Source organism: Chelonoidis abingdonii, chromosome 5 (genome assembly GCF_003597395.2).
Source record: "Chelonoidis abingdonii isolate Lonesome George chromosome 5, CheloAbing_2.0, whole genome shotgun sequence".
NCBI classification, from domain to species: Eukaryota; Metazoa; Chordata; order Testudines; family Testudinidae; genus Chelonoidis; species Chelonoidis abingdonii.
The window spans coordinates 60,145,472-60,168,797 of record NC_133773.1 but is presented as its reverse complement, the minus strand read 5'-3'; the positions used below and the strand labels follow the sequence as shown (position 1 = coordinate 60,168,797).

Sequence of the window (23,326 nt, the reverse complement as noted above, 5' to 3'; positions counted from 1 at the left end):
CACACCAGTCACAATTTTATAGACCTCTATCATATCTCCCCTTAGTTGTCCGTTTCCCTAAACTGAGCATTCCCAGTCTTTTTAATCACTCCTCATATGAAAATTTTCCTGTACACCTAATCATTTTTGTTACTGTTCTCTGTGCATTTTGCAATTCTAATATATTCCAGTAGGGGTCCTTGGGCAAAAGACCCCCTAACGCTTCAACTGCCTACCTCAAATATGAGAGTGACACGAACTAGGAGAGTCATGCCGGCTCGGACGTCGCCCGGATTAACAAGGTCCGCGTCAGATATTGAGGAACCAGGACAATCTGACGATAAGTGGGCTACTGGAACAAACCATTCATGGAGACAAGAGAACCTGGAATTGATGGAATGCTACTACAACAGTAGACCTAATGAGAGAGGGGAATATATGAAACGTATGATGGGACTATGGATGGACAAAAGACCTACATCCACACTTACTGAGAAACAGCTAGTTACCCAACGCTTCAACATAGTAAAGAGGAAGCTGCTCTCACAGCTTGAGATAGACCAACTCCACATTACATCCCAGACTCAAGAAGACCTGGAAGAACAAGTGGATGTGCAGCCCACACTGAAGCTGAAACTTCACTGCCACCCCCTCCATTGCAGAGCACAGCAGCTGATATGAGGCATAAGATCATGGAGAAACTAGCTACAGTCAATCCTCGAGACCGATTACCAAGGCTCAGTGGAGAAGTACCATCAGATAGTATGTTAGAAGATGCCAATAGAGCCCTCATGACAATCCCTACTACCACCATAACTCAAACCAATGAACTGGTATACGCTACAGCCTCTGTAATCCTGGAGATGCTTGGCTACACGATCAGAAGAACAACAGTATGTACCCACCCTGGAAAATGAGGTTGGAGGATAAGATCAAGGTGACTCGGAGAGAAGTTAGTCAGCTGGTGGAACTACAGAAGGGTGTAGAGATTAAGGATAAGACTCGGCTACTGAAAAAATACAAGGGCCTGACTCCATCTGAAGCCCTAGAGACTGCTAAACAAAGGCTCACAGCACTGGCTACCAGGCTAAGGAGATATACTAGAGAAGCAGAGGCCAAAAAAAGTAAATGCCCTGTTCTCCAAAGAACCATCCAAGGTGTACTCCCAACTGCAGTGCAACAACACAATAACAGCAGAGCCCCAGCAGCAGAAACTGAACAGTACTGGAAGAACATATGGGAGAAAGAGAAGACTCATAACACCAGTGCAAAGTGGCTGCAGGACCTGAGAACAGAGCACAGCAATCTCCCAGAACAGAAACCAGTCACCATCACAGTAGAAGACATCCAGCAGCGGGTCAAGAACATGAAGAGCTGGACAGCACCTGGACCAGACATGATCCACACCTACTGGCTAAAGAAACTAACAGCAGTGCATGAACGCCTAGCAGCACAGATGAACCAGCTGCTAGCAGCAGGCTCCCACCCAAACTGGCTAACACAAGGAAGGACAGTGCTGATCATGAAAGACCCCTGCAAGGAACAGAACTGTCCAACTACCGGCCCATAACCTGCCTCCCCACAACATGGAAAGTCCTATCAGGCATCATAGCCGCCAAGCTACAGGACCATATGGGCCAGTACATGAGCACACAGCTCAGAAGGGCATTGGGAACAACACCAGAGGCTCAAAACACCAGTTGCTCATAGATAGAGCAGTCGCCCAAGACTCAAGGTCTAGACAGACCAATCTGAGCACAGCCTGGATTGACTACAGGAAAGCCTACGACTCAATGCCGCACACGTGGATCTGTGAATGTCTGGCGCTATACAAAGTCAACAGGACACTAAGGACCTTCCTCAAGAACTCAATGGGACTATGGAAGACAACACTGAAAGTCAACTCAAGGCAGCTTGCACAAGTGGCCATCAAGTGCGGCATATACCAAGGTGATGCACTGTCCCCTGCTGCTGTTCTGCATAGGCTTAAACCCCTCAGCCAGATAATCACAAGGACTGGATATGGGTACAGGTTCAGAGTGGAACTACCATCAGCCACCTCCTCTACATGGATGACATCAAGCTGTATGCTAAGAATGAACGAGACATCGACTCGCTAATCCACCTGACGCGGATCTACAGTGAGGATATCGGGATGTCATTCGGACTGGAGAAGTGTGGCCGGATGGTAGTGAAGAGAGGGAAGGTAGTCAAGACTGATGGGGTGGAACTACCAGCGGGCCACATAGCAGACATACAGACCAGCTACAAGTACCTTGGGTCCCACAGTCACATGGAAACCACGATGAGGAGGCAAGGAAGACAGCAACATCCAAGTATCACCAAAGGATAAGACAGGTCCTGAAGAGCCAGCTCAGTGGGAAGAACAAGATCCACGCCATCAACAGATACGCCCTGCCGGTATCAGATACCCTGCCGGTATAGTGAGCTGGCCAAGGAGGACATGGAGGCTGCCGATGTGAAAACCCGGAAGCTCCTCACAATGCACGGAGGTTTCCACCCCAAGTCCAACACCCAGAGACTGTATACCAGCCGGAAAGAAGGCGGGCGGGGCTTGGTGAGCGTCAACGCCACTGTCCTGGATGAAACCCGGAACATCAGGAGTACATCAGTAAGATGGCCCCAAAGATGAGCTGCTGAGAGAATGCCTGAGGCAGCAGCAGACATGGAGAAGACCAAGCAGAAGAAGTGCCATGGCAAGACAAGACCCTGCATGGGATGTACCATCGACAGATAGCTGAGGTGGCTGACATTGGGAAATCCTACCAGTGGCTGGAAAGGGCTGGACTAAAAGACAGCACTGAGGCACTGATCATAGCAGCACAGGAACAGCACTGAGCACCAGATCCATTGAAGCAGGGTCTACCACACTAGAGAGGACCCAAGGTGCAGACTGTGCAGAGAGGCCTCAGAGACAGTCCAACACATAGTGGCAGGATGTAAGATGCAGGCAGGAACAGCATACACTGAACGGCACAACCAAGTGGCTGGCATTGTGTACAGGAACATCTGCACAGCGTATGGGCTAGACCCTCCCAAGACCAGATGGGAGATTCCACAGAAGGTTGTGGAGAATAGCAGGGCTAAGATTCTGTGGGACTTCCAGATCCAGACGGACAGGCAGGTACTGGCCAATCAACCAGACATCGTGGTAATAGACAAGGACCAGAAGACAGCGGTGGTGATAGATATAGCAGTGCCAAGTGACAGCAAACATCAGGAAGAAGGAATATGAGAAGCTGGAGAAGTACCAGGGCCTGAAAGAGGAACTAGAGAGGCTGTGGAAGTGAAGGCCAAAGTGGTCCCAGTGGTGGTAGGAGCACTCGGGCTTGACTCCTAAGCTGGGTGAGTGGCTCCAACAGATCCCAGGAACAACATCAGAGCTCTCTGTCCAGAAGAGTGCAGTGCTAGGAACAGCTGAGATACTGCGCAGAACCCTCAAACTCCCAGGCCTCTGGTAGAGGACCCGAGGCTGAGGAAGACACATACCACCCATAGGGGTGAGAGGGGAATTATTATTTTTTTTTTTTATATATATATATTGAGATGGGGTGCCAGAATTGCATGCAGGATTCAAGGTATGGATTTAGCTAGTGGCATTATGATATTTTTGTGTCTTATTATCTAGCACTTTCCTAATGGTTCCTGACACTTAGTGTACAGATGTTTTCAGAGATGTCTCCATGATGACTCCAAGATCTCTCTTTTGAGAGGTAACAGCTAATTTAGAGCCCATCATTTTGTATATATATAGTTGGGATTACATTTTCCAATGTGCATTACTTTGCATTTGTCAACACTGAATTTCATCTGACATTTTGTCAGTTGCCCAATCAACTTGTCGTGAAAGAAAATGTCCTTATTTGAAATGACAAGAGATCACGGGTACTTAGGCACCTTGTGGAACTTCACTCATATTTCTATCCCAGCCTCCCCCTGTATATTTGGGTCTCCAATTTGAAGTGTGATTCGCTCTCTCACGTACACCCTATATCCTCCCAGTTTGCCACTGGACCCCCGTGCCAATTGTGCAAAATTGTACAGCAGTTTTGTGATGTGGAGAAATACATACAAGGAGCCAAGGTCCCAAATCTGCAGTACTGGTAGATGCAAAAGTAATCCTTGTGCAGAATTGCAATTATTTACATGGTATTCTGTGTTGTTGCAGGCAAGGCCAAATTAAAATAATCTGAGGCCCTTGCTACACGCTGAGATTGTCTACAGCAGATAGCCCCAATCCTGGTGCCATGGCCCTATCCCTTACCTGGAATGGCAGTGGCAGAAAGGTTTCTCCTTTCTCTGAGATGCAGGGGCAAAATGAGGCCTCCTTGTCTCTCTCAAGAGTTGCAACTGGTCACACTTTCTTTTGGGGGTTACACTGGTAGCAGCCCCTTCTTGGCTTCTAAGAGACAGGAGTGGTAACAAGGAGGCACCTTGGCAGCCAGGCTATATCTTCTTGGGTTGGTGGGCTGACCCCACTATCCTCTCTCCTTGTGTCATATAGAATCCTTTGTTGGGGCCATGTAGATGGCTTCTATTGCCCTCCCCCTTTTCAAGCACTCAGTCGCTAACTTAACCTCCCATTGAGATTCATAGGGCAGTTCATAACTTCAGAGCTGTTCTTCAAGACTGTCTGCAGTCCAAAGCAGACCTTGTTATGCTCGAGTCACATTTTCAGACTCTTTTTTTTCTCAGGTGCTTGGAAGATTGAAAGACGTGATTATCACCTCACCACATAACTCCAGAAGCTCTAGTCACAAGCTTATAGTGTTTGGCCATTAAACGGCCCTGGGAGAAAGGTGTCTGCATTAGCACATCTGCTTGAAGAATCAAGGCCTGTTACGTTTATTTTACATCCTGCAAAGGTGAAAGCCAGCAGCTGTAATATTAATCCACTGCTCCCTATTGCACTCAATTCTCCATGATTCTGTAGTATGTTTATTTTTAATATATCAAATTATTTAAATGAATGATCCTAAAAGCTCCTGAGCTCCTATAATGATGGGTCATAGTAAAAACCGTTAAGGTTGATAGATGTGGTCAGTTCTCTTGCTCCAGTAATGTATCTACTCTTGCAGAACATGTGATTTTTGCTCAGTTCATGTATGTTTGGTGGCTGTGTTTCTTTGGTGACCGTAGGCACTGTGTCTGGCCCCTGCTCTGGTCTCTATATGCTGCTTTGGTGGCGCAATAAACAAGCCACTACTGTTTGGGGAGAACCCCTTCAAATGCCTGAGCAGTGTAAGGCAACATAGGCCACGTCTACACTATGGGATAAAATCGAATTTGCTAAAATCGGTTTTATAAAACTGATATTATAAATTTGATTTCATGCGGCCACACTAGGCACAGTAATTCAGCGTTGTGCGTCCATGCTCTGAGGCTAACGTCGATTTCTGAAGCATTGCATTGTGGGTAGCTCTTCCATAGCTATCCCATAGTTCCCGCAGTCTCCCCTGCCCCTTGGAATTCAGAGTTGAATCTAATGTCGCGGGTCGGCTTCTGAGGTATGTCATCAGTCATTCCTTCCTCTGGGAAAAACACCAGCTGACAATCCTTTCGCGCGTTTTCCCTGGTTGCCCTGGCAGACGCCATAGCACGGCAACCCTGGAGCCTTCAGCCTTTTTTTTTTCCGGCACCGTATTGTACTGGATGCCTCCGGGAGATGAGTATTCCTAGTGCTATACAGCAGCATTCACTTGCTTTTGCAATGATAGCAGAAGGTTTACTGGTCGTTCTGTACCGTCTATTGCCGGAGTAAACTGGCAATGAGATGACGGTTATCTCTCCCTCTCTGTACTGTCTGTGCTATCATGAGTGCCCGGCTGAAAATTTTTGAAAGCAAATTGGATTGACTCACTTGGGAACTGAGTCATCCCTCCCTTATGGTTTCTAAAAATAGAGTCCATCCTGCCTAGAATAGAGGACAGTGTATTAGAGAACCAGTGTATCAGAGAGACAGCTGCTCGTGTCAGTATTCACGGGGGTGCCCCTGCACAACCGCACCCGTTGCTTCCCTCCTCCAACTTCTGGGTACCGTGCAGTGTCCCCCCCGCCCCATTTGTGTCATGAAGTTATAAGATGCAGGAATAGAAACGAGCTTGTTTAGTGAGATAAATGAGGGAGGCACGGCTCCCGGGGCTATGACAGTCAGGCAGTACAGAATCTTTTTTACATAGGAAAGGGAGGGCTGAAGCCCCAGTTGCTATGTATGAAGATGCTTATTAGCCGTTCTTCCTATCTACTGGGAGTAACCAGGAATCATTCCTCTGATATTGAGCAATTATCAGGCATTAGGGGTTGTCCTCAGGATGGATGGTGAAGCACAGTCCTATCAAGCACCGATCTAAGCCACCGGGTGCAAGAGGAGGAGAGGGGGAGGCAGGGCTACATGCTTCTTCCGTGCCGTGTAGCATGTGCGAAGTCTACCCGCTGCTTTCATCCACATTAGCAGGGGTGCATTGCAAAGTAGTCAAGGAATGATCTCTTCCTGTCGGTTATGTGGAAGGGGTGGGGGGGGAAGAATACTGAAGTATCTTCCACTGAATCACACCACACTGTGTTTGAACCTACAGACTTGGAGCTCAGCCGAAGATGACGCAAATACCTTGTTTCGAGCAGCCTGTGGGATAGCTGGAGTCTGCCAGTTACCGCCTCCTCCCTCTCCCTTACGGGGTGAGCATCCATTTGAGTCTGCTGGCCTGTCCCGTTACGCTTGGTCACGCGGCTGTGTTTCTTCTAGAGATGAGTATATTATTTTGTCAGGACGCGTGTTTGGCATTTCGTGTCGTAACAGGCTTGATACAACAAGAATTATGTCTCCATAATCAGCCGATCGTGTTCTGTATCTCCGTCCTGTCGCCGTGCGTGATGAGGAAGCATCTTTTCGGAGTGAACTGCTCGCACCAGTGCTGATCAGAGTCACGATCACGCGCAAGCGGATGTATTCAAAACGTTCGCAGCGCGCGGACTTTTTCCTGTATTCTGCCCGCGCATCACTGAGTTCAGATTCCTGGACCAGACGCGGCATCAGACGTTGAGTGCATCTGTGTCACCTCTGCCTGAGTCTCGCCGGGACCAATAACGTCGATTTCCATCACAAGCTAACCATACTCGGAATTGTTAATATCGAAAGTTTTAGATTGCTACTCCTCATCGTCGGGGTGGCAAGATTACAGAATCGATTTTAAATCGAGCTCCGTTGTTACGACTTATCACGGGCGTTCTGTACATAACTCCCATGCCTCGCTCGTGCGAAACGCTTGGGTCCATACTACGCGTACTATTGATTTTAACGCTCTTTAAATCGATTTAAACGCGTAGTGTAGACCAGGCCACAGATAGCACTGTGTTCTCTCCCAGTCTCCGCAAGCCCTGGGAAGAGGAGCAGAGGTAGGAGGAGTAGAATTACTTGTAGTTCTTGATGCTACAGAGATTCTGGGCTACAGAGCAACTCACAGCCAACCCAGACAAGATAAGGCACAGAATCCAAGCAGAGAAATCATGGCATAAGCATTCTTTGTCCCCTGCCCCACCAATGCCATCCATACAATGAGTGATGAACCATATATGGTGAGACATCACCTGTACCATCTGCATTGTCCTACTTCTCTGCTTCAAGCATTTGATGCAAAGAATTTAAGGAATTATTATTATCTAGGGATAAACTGGACCTGAAGAGCCTTAACAGATACATTCTGTTTCATAACCCAAGAAGAAGGGGACATTCAGTGGAGATGAAATTTGGCACTTTCAGAACTGATAAACGGAAATACTTTTTCCACAAAAAGTGTAATTAGCCTGGAACTAATTGTCATGTGAAATTACTGAGGCAAAGAACTTAGTAAGATTCAAAAAAGAATTGGACATTTATATGTATTGCAAGAATATCCAGAGTTGTTGTTATCAAATGTAACGATTTTGGAAGGGCTATAATACTTCAGGGCTTAAGCCAGTCTCTAACTGTTACTAGTAGAGAGACCAAGTTGAGATTTAATATGAGAGGCAGATTATCCCACATTTGCAACTGCAGGGATCTTACACCTTCCTCTGAAGCAACTGGTACTAGCCACTGTTGGCGATAGGATACTGGTCTGGATATATCTTGGATCTGGGCCAGTAAGGGAATTCCCATGTTCCTCCTACATTAACATAATTTTGTTTGTTTATGTGCGTGAGCACGCTCTCTCTCTCTCCTACCTTTCCTCCTCTTACGTCTATACTATAAGATTACGGTATATCACTCTCTATGCCTCACTTGGAAGCCTAGAATATTTATTGAATCAGTGTGAAGCATGGAGACAGGTACAGGCAGCGTTGAGAGCTCTTGTTTCAGCATATCACCAGGTTCAGTCACCACTGGGATTTAGTCTGTTACGGGCAGATTTTTAAGTTCTCAGCCATTTTTGACTTTTTTACATTTTACAGATTACACCAGTACGACAGCATAGGCCTTCACCTAGTATGTATGTAGATCTATAAACAAACTACTCTTGATCATTCAAGGAAATGTTTTTCTGTGTATCTGAATCCATACATGATCATACATTTGTTTAGCTTTGGTTTTAAATATGTTTTTTCCCCAAAGAAACAATAGTTCTCATTTTAATGTGGAATTCTCGACAGAGATCACCCAATACATTCATTTAAATGCAGTTTATTCCCGTTAACTATTGTTTGTGCATTAATAGATGTGTTTTAGTTAGTCTTTTTGCAGTCCTTTTCGTTGATTGGATATGTGAAGGCAGTGTAAATAATATTGTGAATGCTGTGACAAGTACTGAAGGGAAGATCTGTCAAAGCTACATATAATCACCATTCTTCTTCCTTGTGTATGTAGGCTGCAGATACAGTCTGAGTGGACAGACAGACATTCCAGTTGGGAATATCATAGTTGGTGTAGTTTTTTTTCCTGATGACCTGAAAGCATTGCTGCAATTTTTTTTGCTGGTTACGTACAGAAATGTGTTCTAGATAAGACAAATATCATTGTGTCTGAGGCAAAGACAGAGGTTGCCTAGAGAACTGTTTGTCCAGCAAAACATCCTAGAGAGCAGGCAAGAATTTCTTGATTTTTATTTATTTATTTATTTATTTATTAATTAATAAAAAGGGAATTTAGTGCTTGTGGTAAGTGCTGCATTGACAGCTCTAGAGACTGAAGGCTTCTATCCATGGGTTGGGTAGCAGCAGCACCTGTTTTTCCACACCTCCTGCTAATATACCTCAGATGTTGAAGAGAGACCACATTTTAAGGGATGCACTTAGTTGTCTCAGTAGTAGTAATTGCTAATTAGTACTTTGTAGCTTCAAAGTTTTTGACCTCTGAGTCTGAGCCAAGTGGTTTTTGTAACTTTCATACATGTACACTGGAAGCAGATTGAGACTACCAATTTGTTTTAGGTATGCCACTGAACAACTGTTGGATAGCAGCAAGTTTGGTCACTACCAATCTGGGCTGTCTTTGAATTGGTGATGTAGACACTGAGTGGCAGGAAGCAAATGAAAATGGAGACAGAAATTAGTATCTTTTGGCTAAGTAGCTGCAATTGTATTAAGCCTTTTATTTAAAATTTGGTACTGTTAATTCCTAAAGGCAACTTTGTCTGGCAGCAGTAAAAGGTGGTAGGCTGTAGCCATCCCAAGTAGTTATTGACCTTCTTTACCCTTCAGTGTGCAGACCCTACTAATGCCTAAGTGCCACTCAGGCACATTGACTGAGGCTTTCTAAACCAAGACCTCAGGCTGGTTTTATAAGAATTTAGGGCTCCCTGAAAATCCAGCTCCCTTTCTTCTTGAAGGAGCCTGATGTCTAATCTGCAGCAAATAGGTGTTACTCCAAATCCTGACCTGGCACAGTTGGGAGAACCAACCAGAACTTTGATTAATTTTGTCATTGCTGAGAGAAATCAAACATGTTTTTCCCAGGACAAATTGTCTTAACTGTTATACCCCACTAGCAATCAGACCTCATTCTACATTAAGATATATATATGTTGAGCATATTGTCTTCCCATATCCAAAAGGTGTACGCCATCTTGATTAAGATGAAGAGATCATGGCACTCATAGATAATTACCTCGTTCTTCATTCTCTTATCCCAGCTGAAAAGTAAAGTCTTCATTTACCAGTCTGTATCCTTTGTCTTGGTAACCGCCAGTGCTCTGCTGAGAAAAGTTTGAACTGGTGATGTAGTAACTGAAGGTTCTGTGTCCCATTATCAGTCACATGAAGCAGCCAATCCCTGTTTTGTTTTTTCATATCAACCTCTTCTACCAATGGCAAGGAGTTTTACCCACTGGTCCTGCTCACTACAGACCAGCTAGGGCATGGGTCACTTCAGCCCAAAGGAATGATTCTTTACACCAACTATTCGGTGCAGAGGAGGAGATAGGACATGGGTGCTGACATCCGTACTAAACTTGCAGGCCCATTGAGGCGCCATTGTGAGGTGTGTCAGGCCAGGAGCACCCCATTGACTTTTAAGAAAAGGTTATGAATAAAATTTTCCTATTCTAATTTAAAAACAAACAAGCAGACCTATGGGTAGGTCCTGTTCATTGGATTCCTTTCTGCTCTTAATGAATGAGCCTCTTTAGACACTTGGGCCTGCATTAATTTTTCTTTTTGAGTGGGATTCAATCTCAGTAAACACAGCTGAGTATTTCTCTACCATTTTTAAAGGCTTAAAGGTGTTTTGCACCTCATCAAGCACATCAGCCTCTGGCAGCATATGACTTATTTATTTTTAAAGAAAGAGCTTTTATTTGTATATCCTCTACTATGCAAATTCTTCTAAATATGAGCAGGATTAGGAATAAAGTCCTAACTAAGGACTCTGAATTAGTTACAGGCTAGGGGCTTTGAGGTGCATCAGGCCAGAACAAATATATATTATATAGGAATTTCAGTTTGCTGTAAATCTGTAACAGCAGCTTAAAATCAAATAGTTCTACACATCTAAAACAACATCAATTTGCCAGTCAGAGCTTCATGTATCAAGTGTGTTCTGTGAAAATATCAATATCAGTGGTTAATATAAATGAAATTAATTTTTAAAGCTGGGCTAAAGGTTGACATCTGAAAAACTGCATTACTTTGCAGAAGAGAAATTTCTGTCTTCTAGTGAAATTTCAGGTCATAAGGGCAAGTAATTTTCACAATCTTCAATGGGAGCCAGTGAAATATGAACTTCATTGTCACCTAGCCCCAAAGCGATAAGATAAAATGAGCTGATACATCATTTGCTGTGGTTTTATCATCTCCTCCAGTAATTGGAAGAGAAAACATAAGAGTTTTTTTTTTCCCCCCAAACCCTCCACCACCCACAACTAGACTTAAACCATTTTAGTCTGATCGATACAAAGGTCACATAGCATTTATTTATTTATTTATTAATTCTTTAGACTGGCTAAAACTGCCAAGTGGAACATTAAAGTAATGAATATGTTTAATTGAATTTGTCACCCATGAAAATGTGGAATAGAATGGTATATCAGACTGTAGTGGGGGTGGAGGGGAGACTGCTAGAATGCAGAATTCAGCAGCTGCTTGAGTAAATATTTGACAATTGAATAAAATAAACCATTTTCTTACTACTCCTACCCCCCATATGGTTTGTTTTCTGTTTTGTTCTGGCAGTATGTCAAATGAAAAATCTAAAATGATGCCAATGAGCCCTGTGGTGATTAAGAGCAGTTATGCATTCTTAAATTATCATTAACATAATTTTTTTGGTACTAGGTCTGTTGTGTTTGGACTTTATTAAGCAAGAAGCACAGTAAGACTTTGTTTTAGTAACAAATCCTATGTAACTATAAGCTACAATTATATGGGTTAAATACTGTGATCGAGAGCCAGTTACACAGAAGATCATACGTCAGTTTTTGTAAAAAAAAAAAAAAAAAAAAATCTAGCTCCTTGTAAGCTCGTGACTTTCTATACAAACTTGACATAAAAAGATGAAGGTTACTATAACCATCAGACTTTGATTTGTCAGAGCAATTATTTACTGTAGGTTGTCGTTTGATTGCAAACAAACAGAAATGCAAATGTATTATTATTCTGAATGCACACAATATATGGCTATTTTAGGAATGGGTTTCAAACAGACATTTCATTTTGGAGTACAAAATATAAAAATATGAGGCAGCTGTTGAATTCAGTTATTTGGTTTTTATTTTACTTGTGATACTTAAGCTGTCTGGCACATAAAAATGATGTAATTATTCAATTACTGTTCAGTTCTATAACCCATCTGCAGACTTAATTATCTCTAGAGTAGTCACATTTTCAAGATCAATAATACATTATTCTAAAACTTGAGTATACGATATTTGATTGGTTTGCTTAAAATTTAAAATAAAATGTTCTTAACTTTTAATAAAAGATTTTTTTATTATGGAGTATAATAGTACATCTTTAAAATTGTAACAATTTAATTGATATGACCCCATGTTTTAATACAACATGGAGAGATACTGTTGTTTGACTGCTATGATGATCTATAGTATAATGACTGGTGTGGAGAAAGTAAATAAGGAAGTGTTATTTAGTCCTTCTCATAACACAAGAACTAAGGGTCAACAAATATATTAATAGGTAGCAGGTTTAAAACAAACAAAGGGAAGTATTTCTTTGCACAACGCATAATCAACCTGTGGAACTCCTTGCTAGAGGATGTTGTGAAGGCCAAGACTATAACAAGGTTAAAAAAAAAAAAGACTAGATAAATGAAGGACATAAATCCATACTGTGTAGAGGTCAACAGGGGCAGCTCCAGGCACCAGTGCTCCAAGCGCGTGCCTGGGGTGGCAAGCCGCAGGGGGCACTCTCCCGGTCGCTGCTAGGGCGGCAGGCAGGGTGCCTTCGGCAGCATGCCTGCGGAGGATCTGCTGGTCCCGCATGCCTGCGGGAGGTCCACCGAAGCCGCGGGACCAGTGGACCCTCTGTGCTTGGGGTGGCAAAATGTCTAGAACCTCCCCTGGAGGTCAAGCATAGGAGTTTATTACACACAGCGCTGGTGGAGTGTCACCTGGCTTATTAGGCTCAGAGACACTGCCAATCAGTTGATTACAATAGAATACATAGATTTTCCATGGACAGGGGAAAGTGACGGGATAGGTAGTTCCACACCCTGGGATAGTTTTTGCAGCAAGACAAGATAGCACATTAGCCAATGGTTAAAAGTTTACATAATGTCTCTGCCCATGGTCTCAAGTTAACATTTAATTAATACTTTGATGAAATGTTATTAGTATAAAATATATATGTTGAATTCTGATTTGGGGTCCATAGAAATGGAGCAGCTCCTTTGATTGTCCAACAGGTACATTCCTAGGGGTTAAAGCAAAGAAACAGTGAAAGTATATAACAATAAAGATTGTCCCCTTTATGTCTTAAGGTAGGCATTGGTCCCTGGGAAGGGAGGTGGAAGGATGCTGTATCTTATACTGACGTGCCAACTTTTCATAAACTCAAGGTTGGATCTGTGGGAAGAACGTTCTCTACAGAAGAGACTGACACAATAGGAACAGGGATCCTTTGTTCAATTTGCAACTTCGAATAAGACACAATTATTTAGTTCTTAGCTCGAACACCTGGCAATTTGCTGACTAGACCTATTTTAGCAAAACAGGATTATCTGTTTGCCCCAGCTTTCTCTTAGCTAATCACTATTTGCTAGCCCTCTGATCTCCAGACTAAACTCTGGACTTTGGGTCTGAGAAAGAGCTGGCACAATCCATATACCAGGTTATTATATAAAATGCACATGGATTTTAACCCTTCAATAAATTCATGGAGGATAGGTCCATCAATGGCTATTCATCAGGATGGATAGGGATGCTGTCCCTAGCCTCTGTTTGTAGGAGATGGAATGGGTGACCGGGGATGGATCACTTGATGATTAGCTGTTCTGTTCATTCCCTCTGGGACACTGTCGCAGCCCTAAGCCTATGCTCAAAGATGGTGTCTGTATGGCCAATTGTCAGTCAAAAGGTCACATTGGTACCGTGTGCAACACCGTAGTGCGGTGTGCAACATTATAGTGCCGTGTGCATTTTCCCGCTCTTTTTGCCTGGTCACCTAAGGGTCAGGATAGTGCGGTGTGCAACATTATAGTGCCGTGTGCATTTTCCCACTCTTTTTCCCTGGTCATCTAGGGGTCAGGCTAGTGCTTTGTGCAAAAATACCAGCATGCCATGTGCAGATCCTGTTTACGTGGAGGGCTCCAACTTGGAACCTGGAAGGCGAAGTAGCTAGGGACCAATCAGATGCTGACATGAGTAAGAGAGCTTTCGAATAAAACCATGTCTCGCGCCAAGATCTGGAGGAGTATTCGCATGTTAGCTATAAGATTTGGATCCTCCTTCCAGCTAGAAGGGTCTCTTGCAGATTTAGCTGGCTCGGGATGGGTGGGATTAATTCCCATCAATTCGTTATGCTCTCGGTGTCTGTACTGCTGGTCAGCTGCACCTGGAGTGCGGTATTTGTATTCTAATTTCTGTAATATTTTATTTGCCTAGCCTCTTCTTTTTCCTTCCCTTATTTGATACAGAACTGTATATATTGTTGTTACTTGGTACCAAGCGATATATATAGTATATGAGAGTTAAATTGTTGTATTAATTGCTAATGTGATTAATTGTTGTACTTTACAATATTTGGTTAATATATATAGTTTACTCAGTTTGGTGTATCTGCTTTAATTTCTGATGAGCAGTTAATCACAGATCATTTGGTTTCCTGTTGTTGGTTGTAAATAGATTATTTCAAGTTGTGTAAATATTCTTGTTCTAATAGTATTGTTAGTTAGTAAAAGCGCTCCTCCCCAGCCCAAGCTGCAACTCCTTCCCCATCAATAAACGGCCACGTGGTTTTGAACTTTCAATCTGACATGTTTTGATTTTCCTCACTCGATCAACAAATTTACTCGAATCTGCGTTGGTCTCGGACAGGCACCTGGCATTGGCCACTGTTGGAAGACAGGATACTGGTCTAGATTGACCTTTGGTCTGACCTAGTATGGCCGTTCTTATGTTCTTAATCTTTCAAGCAGTTATTTTTTTTGGTGGGGGGGGGCGGGAGTTAGTTTTAGGGCTTTTTTGTTCACCTTGCAAGATGGCAGAACAATGTAGGGGCAGGCACTTAACTGCTGTGAAACTAGCACATATAGTTTCATAGTTACCATGCATCATTAAGCGGACTGTTTGTCTATATATGGTCTTAACTGGAGGCCAACACTGAATGTCCAGTTAACTCTAATTACAAAATCAGGGCCTAAAATGTAAGTTCAAGTCAGGGGCTAATTGCCCCTCATACTTCTGTCTTCAGTTTCTCCAGTAGCATCCTGCACCCTGGCGGAATGTCATTGACTTCAGTAGGGCTGTGCAAATGTCCACCCAAATTGATATGATTGCGGGATCGGGCCTTAGTCTGTATTATTTGAGATGACTTGAGGGTATTCTACTGAGGTGAACATAAACTGATGATGTTTCTTATTGTCATGCTTTTTGTTTTGTATCTCTAAAGCCTATATAGGTATCGGCTTGCATAGGATGTTTTTGTAACTGTGGAATTTTAGAGGAACCCATCATTTAGCATAAGTGTTTTGAACTCTTCTATTAAGTTGTGTACTCTTTCTTTAAAGTCTGAGAAAAATATCTTTATTGCCTATTCAGTCTTGAAACTCTGTGTTAAAGCCATTAAATGGTAAAATCCTAGAAATAGTTCTCCATTTCTTTTCTTGAGATGGGAGGTTATTTTATTTGTGAAGATTAAATTAGAATATGCAGTCACATTAGCCTCTCTTTGTTTTAGAAGTGTTACTCCAAAATGATTGGCAATGAAGTAAAAATCCTTAGAACCAGGAGTGGTGCCAGGGTTTCTGGTGTCCTAGGCAGAATTCGGGGGGCCACATTTGGTGTGCTCCCCACAGAGCGCGCGGGAGTTTCCGGTTCCGCTCCCATCGTGCCGCCGAAGAAGGACCCTCCGCCGAAATGCTGCAGGCGACAGCGGCAGTCACTGAGCTGCTCAATTACCTGCCGCTGTTTTCCACGGCACATCAACAGAAGGTCCTTCTTCGGTGGCACAACAGGAGCGGAACCGGAATTTCCTGTTCACCCCTGGGGAGCGCAGAAAATGCCGCCCCCCAAATCCTGGTGCCCTAGGCGACTGCCTAAGGTCGCCTAATGGAAGCGCCAGTCCTGCTTAGAACCATAATAGTCACCTTTTAAACTTAGCTTCTTTATTGTTGCACAATAACCTTTCTTTACATTAACAAAATCCTATATTATCTGGCATATGAATGAAAGAGATTTGTTGGGTTTTTTTAAGGGAAACTATCTTTAATTTTCAAAAGTTGTAATTATAAAATTCAAAATTTCAAAGAAAGTAAGACAGATGAAACATTTTGTTCCCTTTTTAATAGAATACAAATTCTGACTTTTTTATATTTGCTTTAACGATTTCTGTAAATACTTCATGTTTCTGAAATGTGAGCTATTTGTAAAATCAAATGATCTGAATCTGGAAATGATGGAAGAAGGGAAGGTTTTTATAAATATGTAGTAAAAAAACATTGAAGAAGAGTGTGTGTTCTGTATCTTTCAAACTACTATAGTTGGTGTGATGACTGCAGAGCAATGGTAATGATGCAGTTTCTATAGCAACTGGTTCATTGGAGGGCTAGACCTTTGTCTAGGGTGCTATCAGTATGTGTGGAGTTTCAGAAAACAGAAAGTCCCAAAGAAGGTCTGCTTCCACCTAATCCAGTTTTAATTGAACTCCAGAGACTTTGAAGTGAAACTACAGACCAGGCAGATAGTATTCCAACAAGAAATGAAGGTCTTGCTCAGCTAGGCCTCAGCTGTTTCTCACTTCTGATAACTATTTGCAATGAATAAAGAATTGTTATAGAGGTGCCTGGTAATGTTTCTGTAGTTGAGTCTGAGTTTTTATTATAAACTTTCTGGCATAGGATTCAATAACTTTGTCATGACTGTGAAAGACATTAATATAAAGTATTTCTGAGGCTTCTAAGTTAGTTTTAAAAATCCATTTGTTAGGTGTATTGGAAATTTTCCCATTTGATGATTTAATTGTACACAAATTGTCATAAGTGACTCCAGTTGGGGGGGAGAAGAGTATTTAGCCTTTTAATGTGATTGAATTGTTTAGGTTTCTGTTTTAACTCATAATATCTGAGTAATTGATGTTTGACTCTAAAATGTGTGTGCTTACAGCAATGCTGCTTGTCATAATTATTTTTCACTTTGCTTGCTTAAGAGATTTTGTGAATTGCACACTTTGATCTATCTACCTCCATTGGCCCCTCCTAAATATGATCTCTGAAGACATAGGTCTCAATCTGAAAATATTATTGCAAGTTTCATCTGAGTAAAGTAAATGAGAACTTTGTCTTCACAAGGTTTTCAGAATTGACTGCTTTGTATCCTCAACCAGTGCTACTTTTTTGTCATACTTTCTCATTGGTACTTGTTATACATGTAATGGACCAAGCCTTACGTGGTGTTTCCTGGATATACAGCATTCTTAGTTAGCTGGGAGAGGTGAAGAAAAAGGTTAACATGGTCCCAAGTCTACTATATCTCCAATTTCAGAAATGGTTTGGAACCATTACCGATCACTGTTACCTTTCATGTGCCTCTCAAGAATTTGATTTAAAAATAGCAATTTTGGGGGATTTTTTTCATTGTGAGCTGAGGGGACACTGGTGGTGTTGAAGAGGAAACATGAGGAGACGTTGTACCTTGCAAGTTCTATGCTTCTGAGCTGTTGCTTATTTGTTTGTTTTTTGATTGCCTGTTTTGTATTTTGTTCGGTTGTAAACTCTTCAGGACAGATATTGTGTTATATGCTATGTTTGTATACAATGGTTGGGGCCTCTAAACACTGCTGGAATATAAATAATAATAATAATAATACTTGCACACATACATATGTATCCAGGTAGGTGGCCAAAATCTGTCCTTACATGCTCATTGAAGACCGCTAATTTCATTAGAAGTCTTGCTCATGTTCTGCACTGAGTTTAGCTTAACACTTTTAAATAGGGTCTTAAGAAGTGATTTTTGGCATAATGTATTATATTGCTTAAGCAGAATTGTGGTGGCATCAACTACCAGCCTTAAATTTACCTTCTTTGCTTTACTGGATTTAAGTCAGACATAATTGTATTAATTTAAATTATTTTAACAAATCTAAGTTCAGTTTTTCTTGTTGCTTATGCTTTGTTAAACTGGGGCGGAGAAGTGCCAGTCTTGTTGTCTCTGAACACCTTCATAATTAAGCTTTTTGAAATAAAAAGGCAAAACTGGTGCAGCAAAGAAACAAAGTGGTTGAATACTAAAGATAGGATTAGTTTGAATTGTGAAGGCAGACTAAGCATCTGTGTCTGTCAACTGGATGACAGGAATTGTAACAAGTTACTTTGACAACCGCTTACTCCATAGAGAGATTATGCCGAGTTCATTTGCAGGTTTGTGTTTAACCTTAGCTGACAAAATGATACTTGAACTCTTATACAGTCAACCTTTATACTTCCAGAATGAATGAATATTGCCTAAACGATAAACTTAAGGAACAATTTTTAAGGTCATTTTTTTAAAAAAAAGGTATTTTTCTTGTTTATATGTTACAACACTAAAGTAAAATGTAGATCAATCTAATGTCAAAAGTGAATTGCCCTCCATAAAAAATACTATTTTTTGTCATTTAATCCTGAAATGTAACATATTTCATACAGTTTCTAACAATTGCTTGGCTAGGAAAAAACACACCAAAAAATTGATCGTGAAAAACAATAAGGGCAGATTTTCAGAAGTGCTTGGCACCAACAATTGGTGCCAGACTTTTCAAAGAGCGTGGCTGCCATTTAGGCCCCTAAATAAAGTGGCCAGATTTTCATTGGGCGCTGTTAGTTACTGAGCACTTTTGAAAGGCTGGCCTCTAAAATACTTACTACAAAAAGTCTGATTGTGTAGCCTTTGAAATCAGTTGCATAAATATAGTTCTCATATTTTCCAAATTTGAAAGTGCATTATTAATGTAATGATTGAATTAAGGTTTTGTTTTTGTTTTCTTTTAAATATTACTGAAGTTGCAGATTTAACTATTTTATTCCCCATTTCCTGGATCAAAAGTACTTTTGGAGAAAAAAAATGTGATGTTGCCTACACAGATAGTTTGTTTATAATGTAATGTCCTGTCCGCTCCTAAATACTTATTAGCCCTTTTTATTTTATTAGATTCTGGCTTATACAGAGGGACTCCATGGAAAATGGCTGTTCACAGAGATTCAGTCAATTTTTTCCCGACGTTATCTCCTGCAAAATACAGCATTAGAGATCTTCATGGCAAACAGAGGTAGCAAGGGATTGGAACGGAGGGATGGAGAATTTTGGTTTGACAATATGTGTTTGCTATTTCACTTTTTGTTGGCTAGAATTTACTGCTATTTTTGTTTAATGGATATAGGCTGTGTCTTTGATTTAAAAAAAATGAAATTATATGTACAAAAATACTTCAGATTTCAAGGATAACTTTTTCCTATATAAAGTTTTCCAGAGAGAAGTCTTGTGGGTAAAACATCATAACTCACTTTATTTTCAATTAAGTATTTTGCTTCTATTTACAGTCCAAATGCTGAATTGGCACTTTCTGTACACTTACTTTGCTTAAAGCATGTCTGTGTTCTCATCTGTTGTACTTACACAGAGTATTATTTTCCTGTGGTAGGAAAACAGTTGCTGGTTATGCAGTATTAAGGACAAGGGAACATAAGAACTGCAGTTCTAAATGAGACCAGTGGCCAATATATTCTGACATCCTGTCTTTGTCAGTGGCCAATTCCAGGTGTTTCCAAAGAAATCCCAGAATAGACAATTATGGAATAATGTACAGGATTTAAATGTCTTAAAGGATAACAAATATTTTCAGTAAACTCTGGATATTCTTCTCATGTATATAAAAATATCTAATATCTAATTCTTGACTAAATCCTACCAAGCTGCTGGCCTCAATGACAGTTATGTCAATCAGATTCACAGGTTAATTATTTGTGTAAAAACCCAACTCCTTTTATCAGCTTTAAATTTGTTTTTTGCATGTCTCCTTATTCTTCTGTTATGAGGGAGGGTAAACAGGAGTGCTTGATTGAATTTTTCTAAGCTAATCATTATTTAGTATGCCTGTTTTATGTCTGTTTAATTCATCCCCCTCTCTGAAGTCAATAGTTCTATCTTTTCAGCCTCTTTTCATAAAGAGAACTCTTGATTCTTCTAATCATTTTCATCCCCGATCTCTGACACCATCTCTCCATTTTCAGCTCCCTTTTTAGAGATGGGGAGACCAGAACTGAATACAGATAAAATATATAATTGATTCTTCACGTCTTAACATTTTTTTCTCTTGAAACTGTCACTATGCATTGAGCACAGGGTTTCACTGAATTGTCCACAGTGATACCCAGCTCTTTATCCTTAGTAATTTTGAATTCAGCAATATTCAACCAAAGAAAAATCACCTCTTAGTGTATGACCAAACCTAGTCACGTGAGTGACCCATTTGATTTTCATATGCTGCATTTGAATTCTGATTTCAAATCTGGTTTTGCTCTTATAAAGGGACAGTCATACCTACCTGTGTAAAGTGCACAGAAACCGTAGTTTAGAAGACGAGTAAGATTTCCTCAAGACTTCTGCCATTTGTACTGCCATTTCTGATACCTTATACCAGAAGTACTCAATTTTTTCCATGCCAATACTCCACCTTTCCATTCCCCCTTATTCCTCTATGCTCCTCCCCACCAGTCTAGCCATGACTAGAGTTGGGTGAAACTTTTTGTGCAAATCTATTATTATTATTATTATTATTATTATTAGCCAAAAAATGAAGATTCATTTCAACTAAAACAATTTGCTAATTTTGATGCATTTCAATGAATTGTTTAGGTCTAATTTAAAAAAGAAATTGGAAACGTCGGAATGGTTTATTTTGCCGTTCTGATATGAAAATGGTTTGACCCTTTCTGTTTTAGAATTCCATTGTTTTATTTGAAAGCCCTATTTTTGTTTGTGATTAATTTTGTATTTTTCATAAACAAAAAAAGTTTAGAAACCCTCAAAAATGAAAGAAAACATTTAGTCAGACTAAAGGTTTTGTTTATCCCAAAGGAAATTATTTTTAGCTTTCATGTTTTTCTGGAAAAGGGTTTTTTGTTTTGTTTTGTTTTGTTGTTTTTTTTCTTTTTGGTCAGCCCAAACCAAACTTTTGTTTGTTTATTTTGGCCACCAAACCAAAAAATTGGTTATTCACATAGCCATGATCCTGATCCTGCTTAGCAATATAGGAAGGGTAAGGTAGATAGTCAGTCACAACCCCAACACCTAATGAGGAGTCACAACCTCCAGGCTGAGAATCCCTTTCTGAAAGCTTTTCACAATTATTTTTACAGTATCTGTAGTATCAGCTATAAATTGTGCAGCTGACTTTCAGAAATCTTAACACTTTGTGGGTCCTGCATAGTTCAAGGATTTAGTACTAGAATATGGAGCTTTACACCTCAAAGTCAGCAGTACGAGTCCATCCACGTGCCACACCATATGATGGCGATTTGATCTATGTGAAATAATTTGGTCTGTCCAATTCCTAGCAAACTTGCGTTCACCTCACAAAAATCACCCATCACGCAGGTGGAAACATTTTTGGTATTCTAAGCAAATAGACAAAAAAAAATTTTTTGGAGACTGATCTATACTGTCTGCCACCTAGAGGTATAGTTCCTTAAGGTCAGATAATGAGGATCTAGGACCTATGAGGCACTTTCCTATCCCCTAGCCATGTGGCCTTAGAAAGAAACTTCAGGGAGGAGTCAGCTAGAGACTGAAATTGATAGAACAACCACAGAAACATTTTATGCAGGAACCATGGGACACTGATGATGTCAACCGACTGCTTTCTGTAGTTTTCACTCTAGCCCAGAGATAGGCAACCTATGGCACGTGTGCCAAAGGCAGCACACAAGCTGATTTTCAGTGGCACTCACACTGCCCGGGTCCTGGCCACCAGTCCGGGGGACTCTACATTTTAATTTAATTTTAAATGAAGCTTCTTAAACATTTTAAAAACCTTATTTGCTTTACATACAACAATAGTTTAGTTATATATTATAGACTTATAGAAAGAGACCTTCTTAAAATGTTAAAATGTATTACTGGCACACACAACCTTAAATTAGAGTGAATAAATGAAGACTTGGCACACCACTGCTGAAAGGTTGCTGACCCCTGCTCTAAACATTCTCTCCCCTGTGCTGTTTGGCTGTTTACTCCAGCTCCTCCCATCCACTTACTCCTCATGTCCTCCCTCCCTTCTTTCATCTTTCTGTCTGGCTAGTCTCATCCTAACAGAAACCCTCCTAAATTATTTAAATAACAAAAAATATTCATGGCACTAACATGATGTTTGCAAATCATGTCTCTTTTTCTGTGCTATATCAATTTCTCCTACCCTCTGTCTGATTTGTTTATTTAGATTAAGGTTAGATTAGGTTCTATGAAACAGGTACTCTATCTGATTCAGTGTGTAAAAGGTGCCTAGCACAATGGAACCTGCTTTTGCGTGGCCTCTTGGCGCTACCTTAAGATATAATAATACATTAGTATGGATTGCTGCCTTGTTCATGTAGTTGGTTTGGGCCAGAGCTGCTTTTTTCCCTCCAAGTCCTATTTTGAGCATGCATGTGTATCAGAATGGACTCAAAACCTCAGTGGTTGAACACTGCTCTTGTATATCTTTAGGAAAGTTCTTCGTTCTGGTATTTCCCCTTCCTAAATTTCAATTTAAACCAACCTATATTTGAGTTCTTTTGATGAGCAATGTAAGCAGTGATGAGCTGCCAAAATCTTAACAACTGGTTCCCTACCGGGTCTTTGGCGGCACTTCGGCGTCGGATCCTTCAGTGCCAGTGAAGACCTGGAGCGAGTGAAGGACCCGCCGCCGAAGACTCGGAGTGCCACCCAGTGAGTACAAGCCCCATGTGTTTTTTTACATGTGGGTTTTTTTAAGTTAAGTTATCCCTGCTGGGGCCCCGTCAAAACTGTTCAAATCGGGCCCCACACTTCCTAAAGCTGGCCCTGCACTTCGGGGTTACAAAATTGTATCGGGGCCAGTAGGGAAGGCTGTACCTCCCAAAACAGCCTGTCCCCCACCCATCCGACCCCCACCCATGTCCTTTCCCCCTCAGATCCCTCAAGGGCCGCAAGCAACCCATCAACCCCCCCGCTCCTTGTCCCCTGATCACCCC

The 23,326-nt window shown here is 41.4% G+C and overlaps 1 protein-coding gene across 7 annotated transcripts in view; it reads left to right on the top strand.

Moving 5' to 3' along the window:
* Nucleotides 1-23,326, top strand: part of LRBA (LPS responsive beige-like anchor protein) — a 582,443-nt gene that overhangs the window by 370,022 nt on the left and 189,095 nt on the right. For all 7 annotated transcript variants that reach the window (XM_032793241.2, XM_075066317.1, XM_075066316.1 and 4 more), the window contains exon 41: nt 19,269-19,386. In XM_032793241.2, the coding sequence (XP_032649132.1) occupies nt 19,269-19,386 (118 nt within the window). The remainder of the gene's footprint in view (nt 1-19,268; nt 19,387-23,326) is intronic.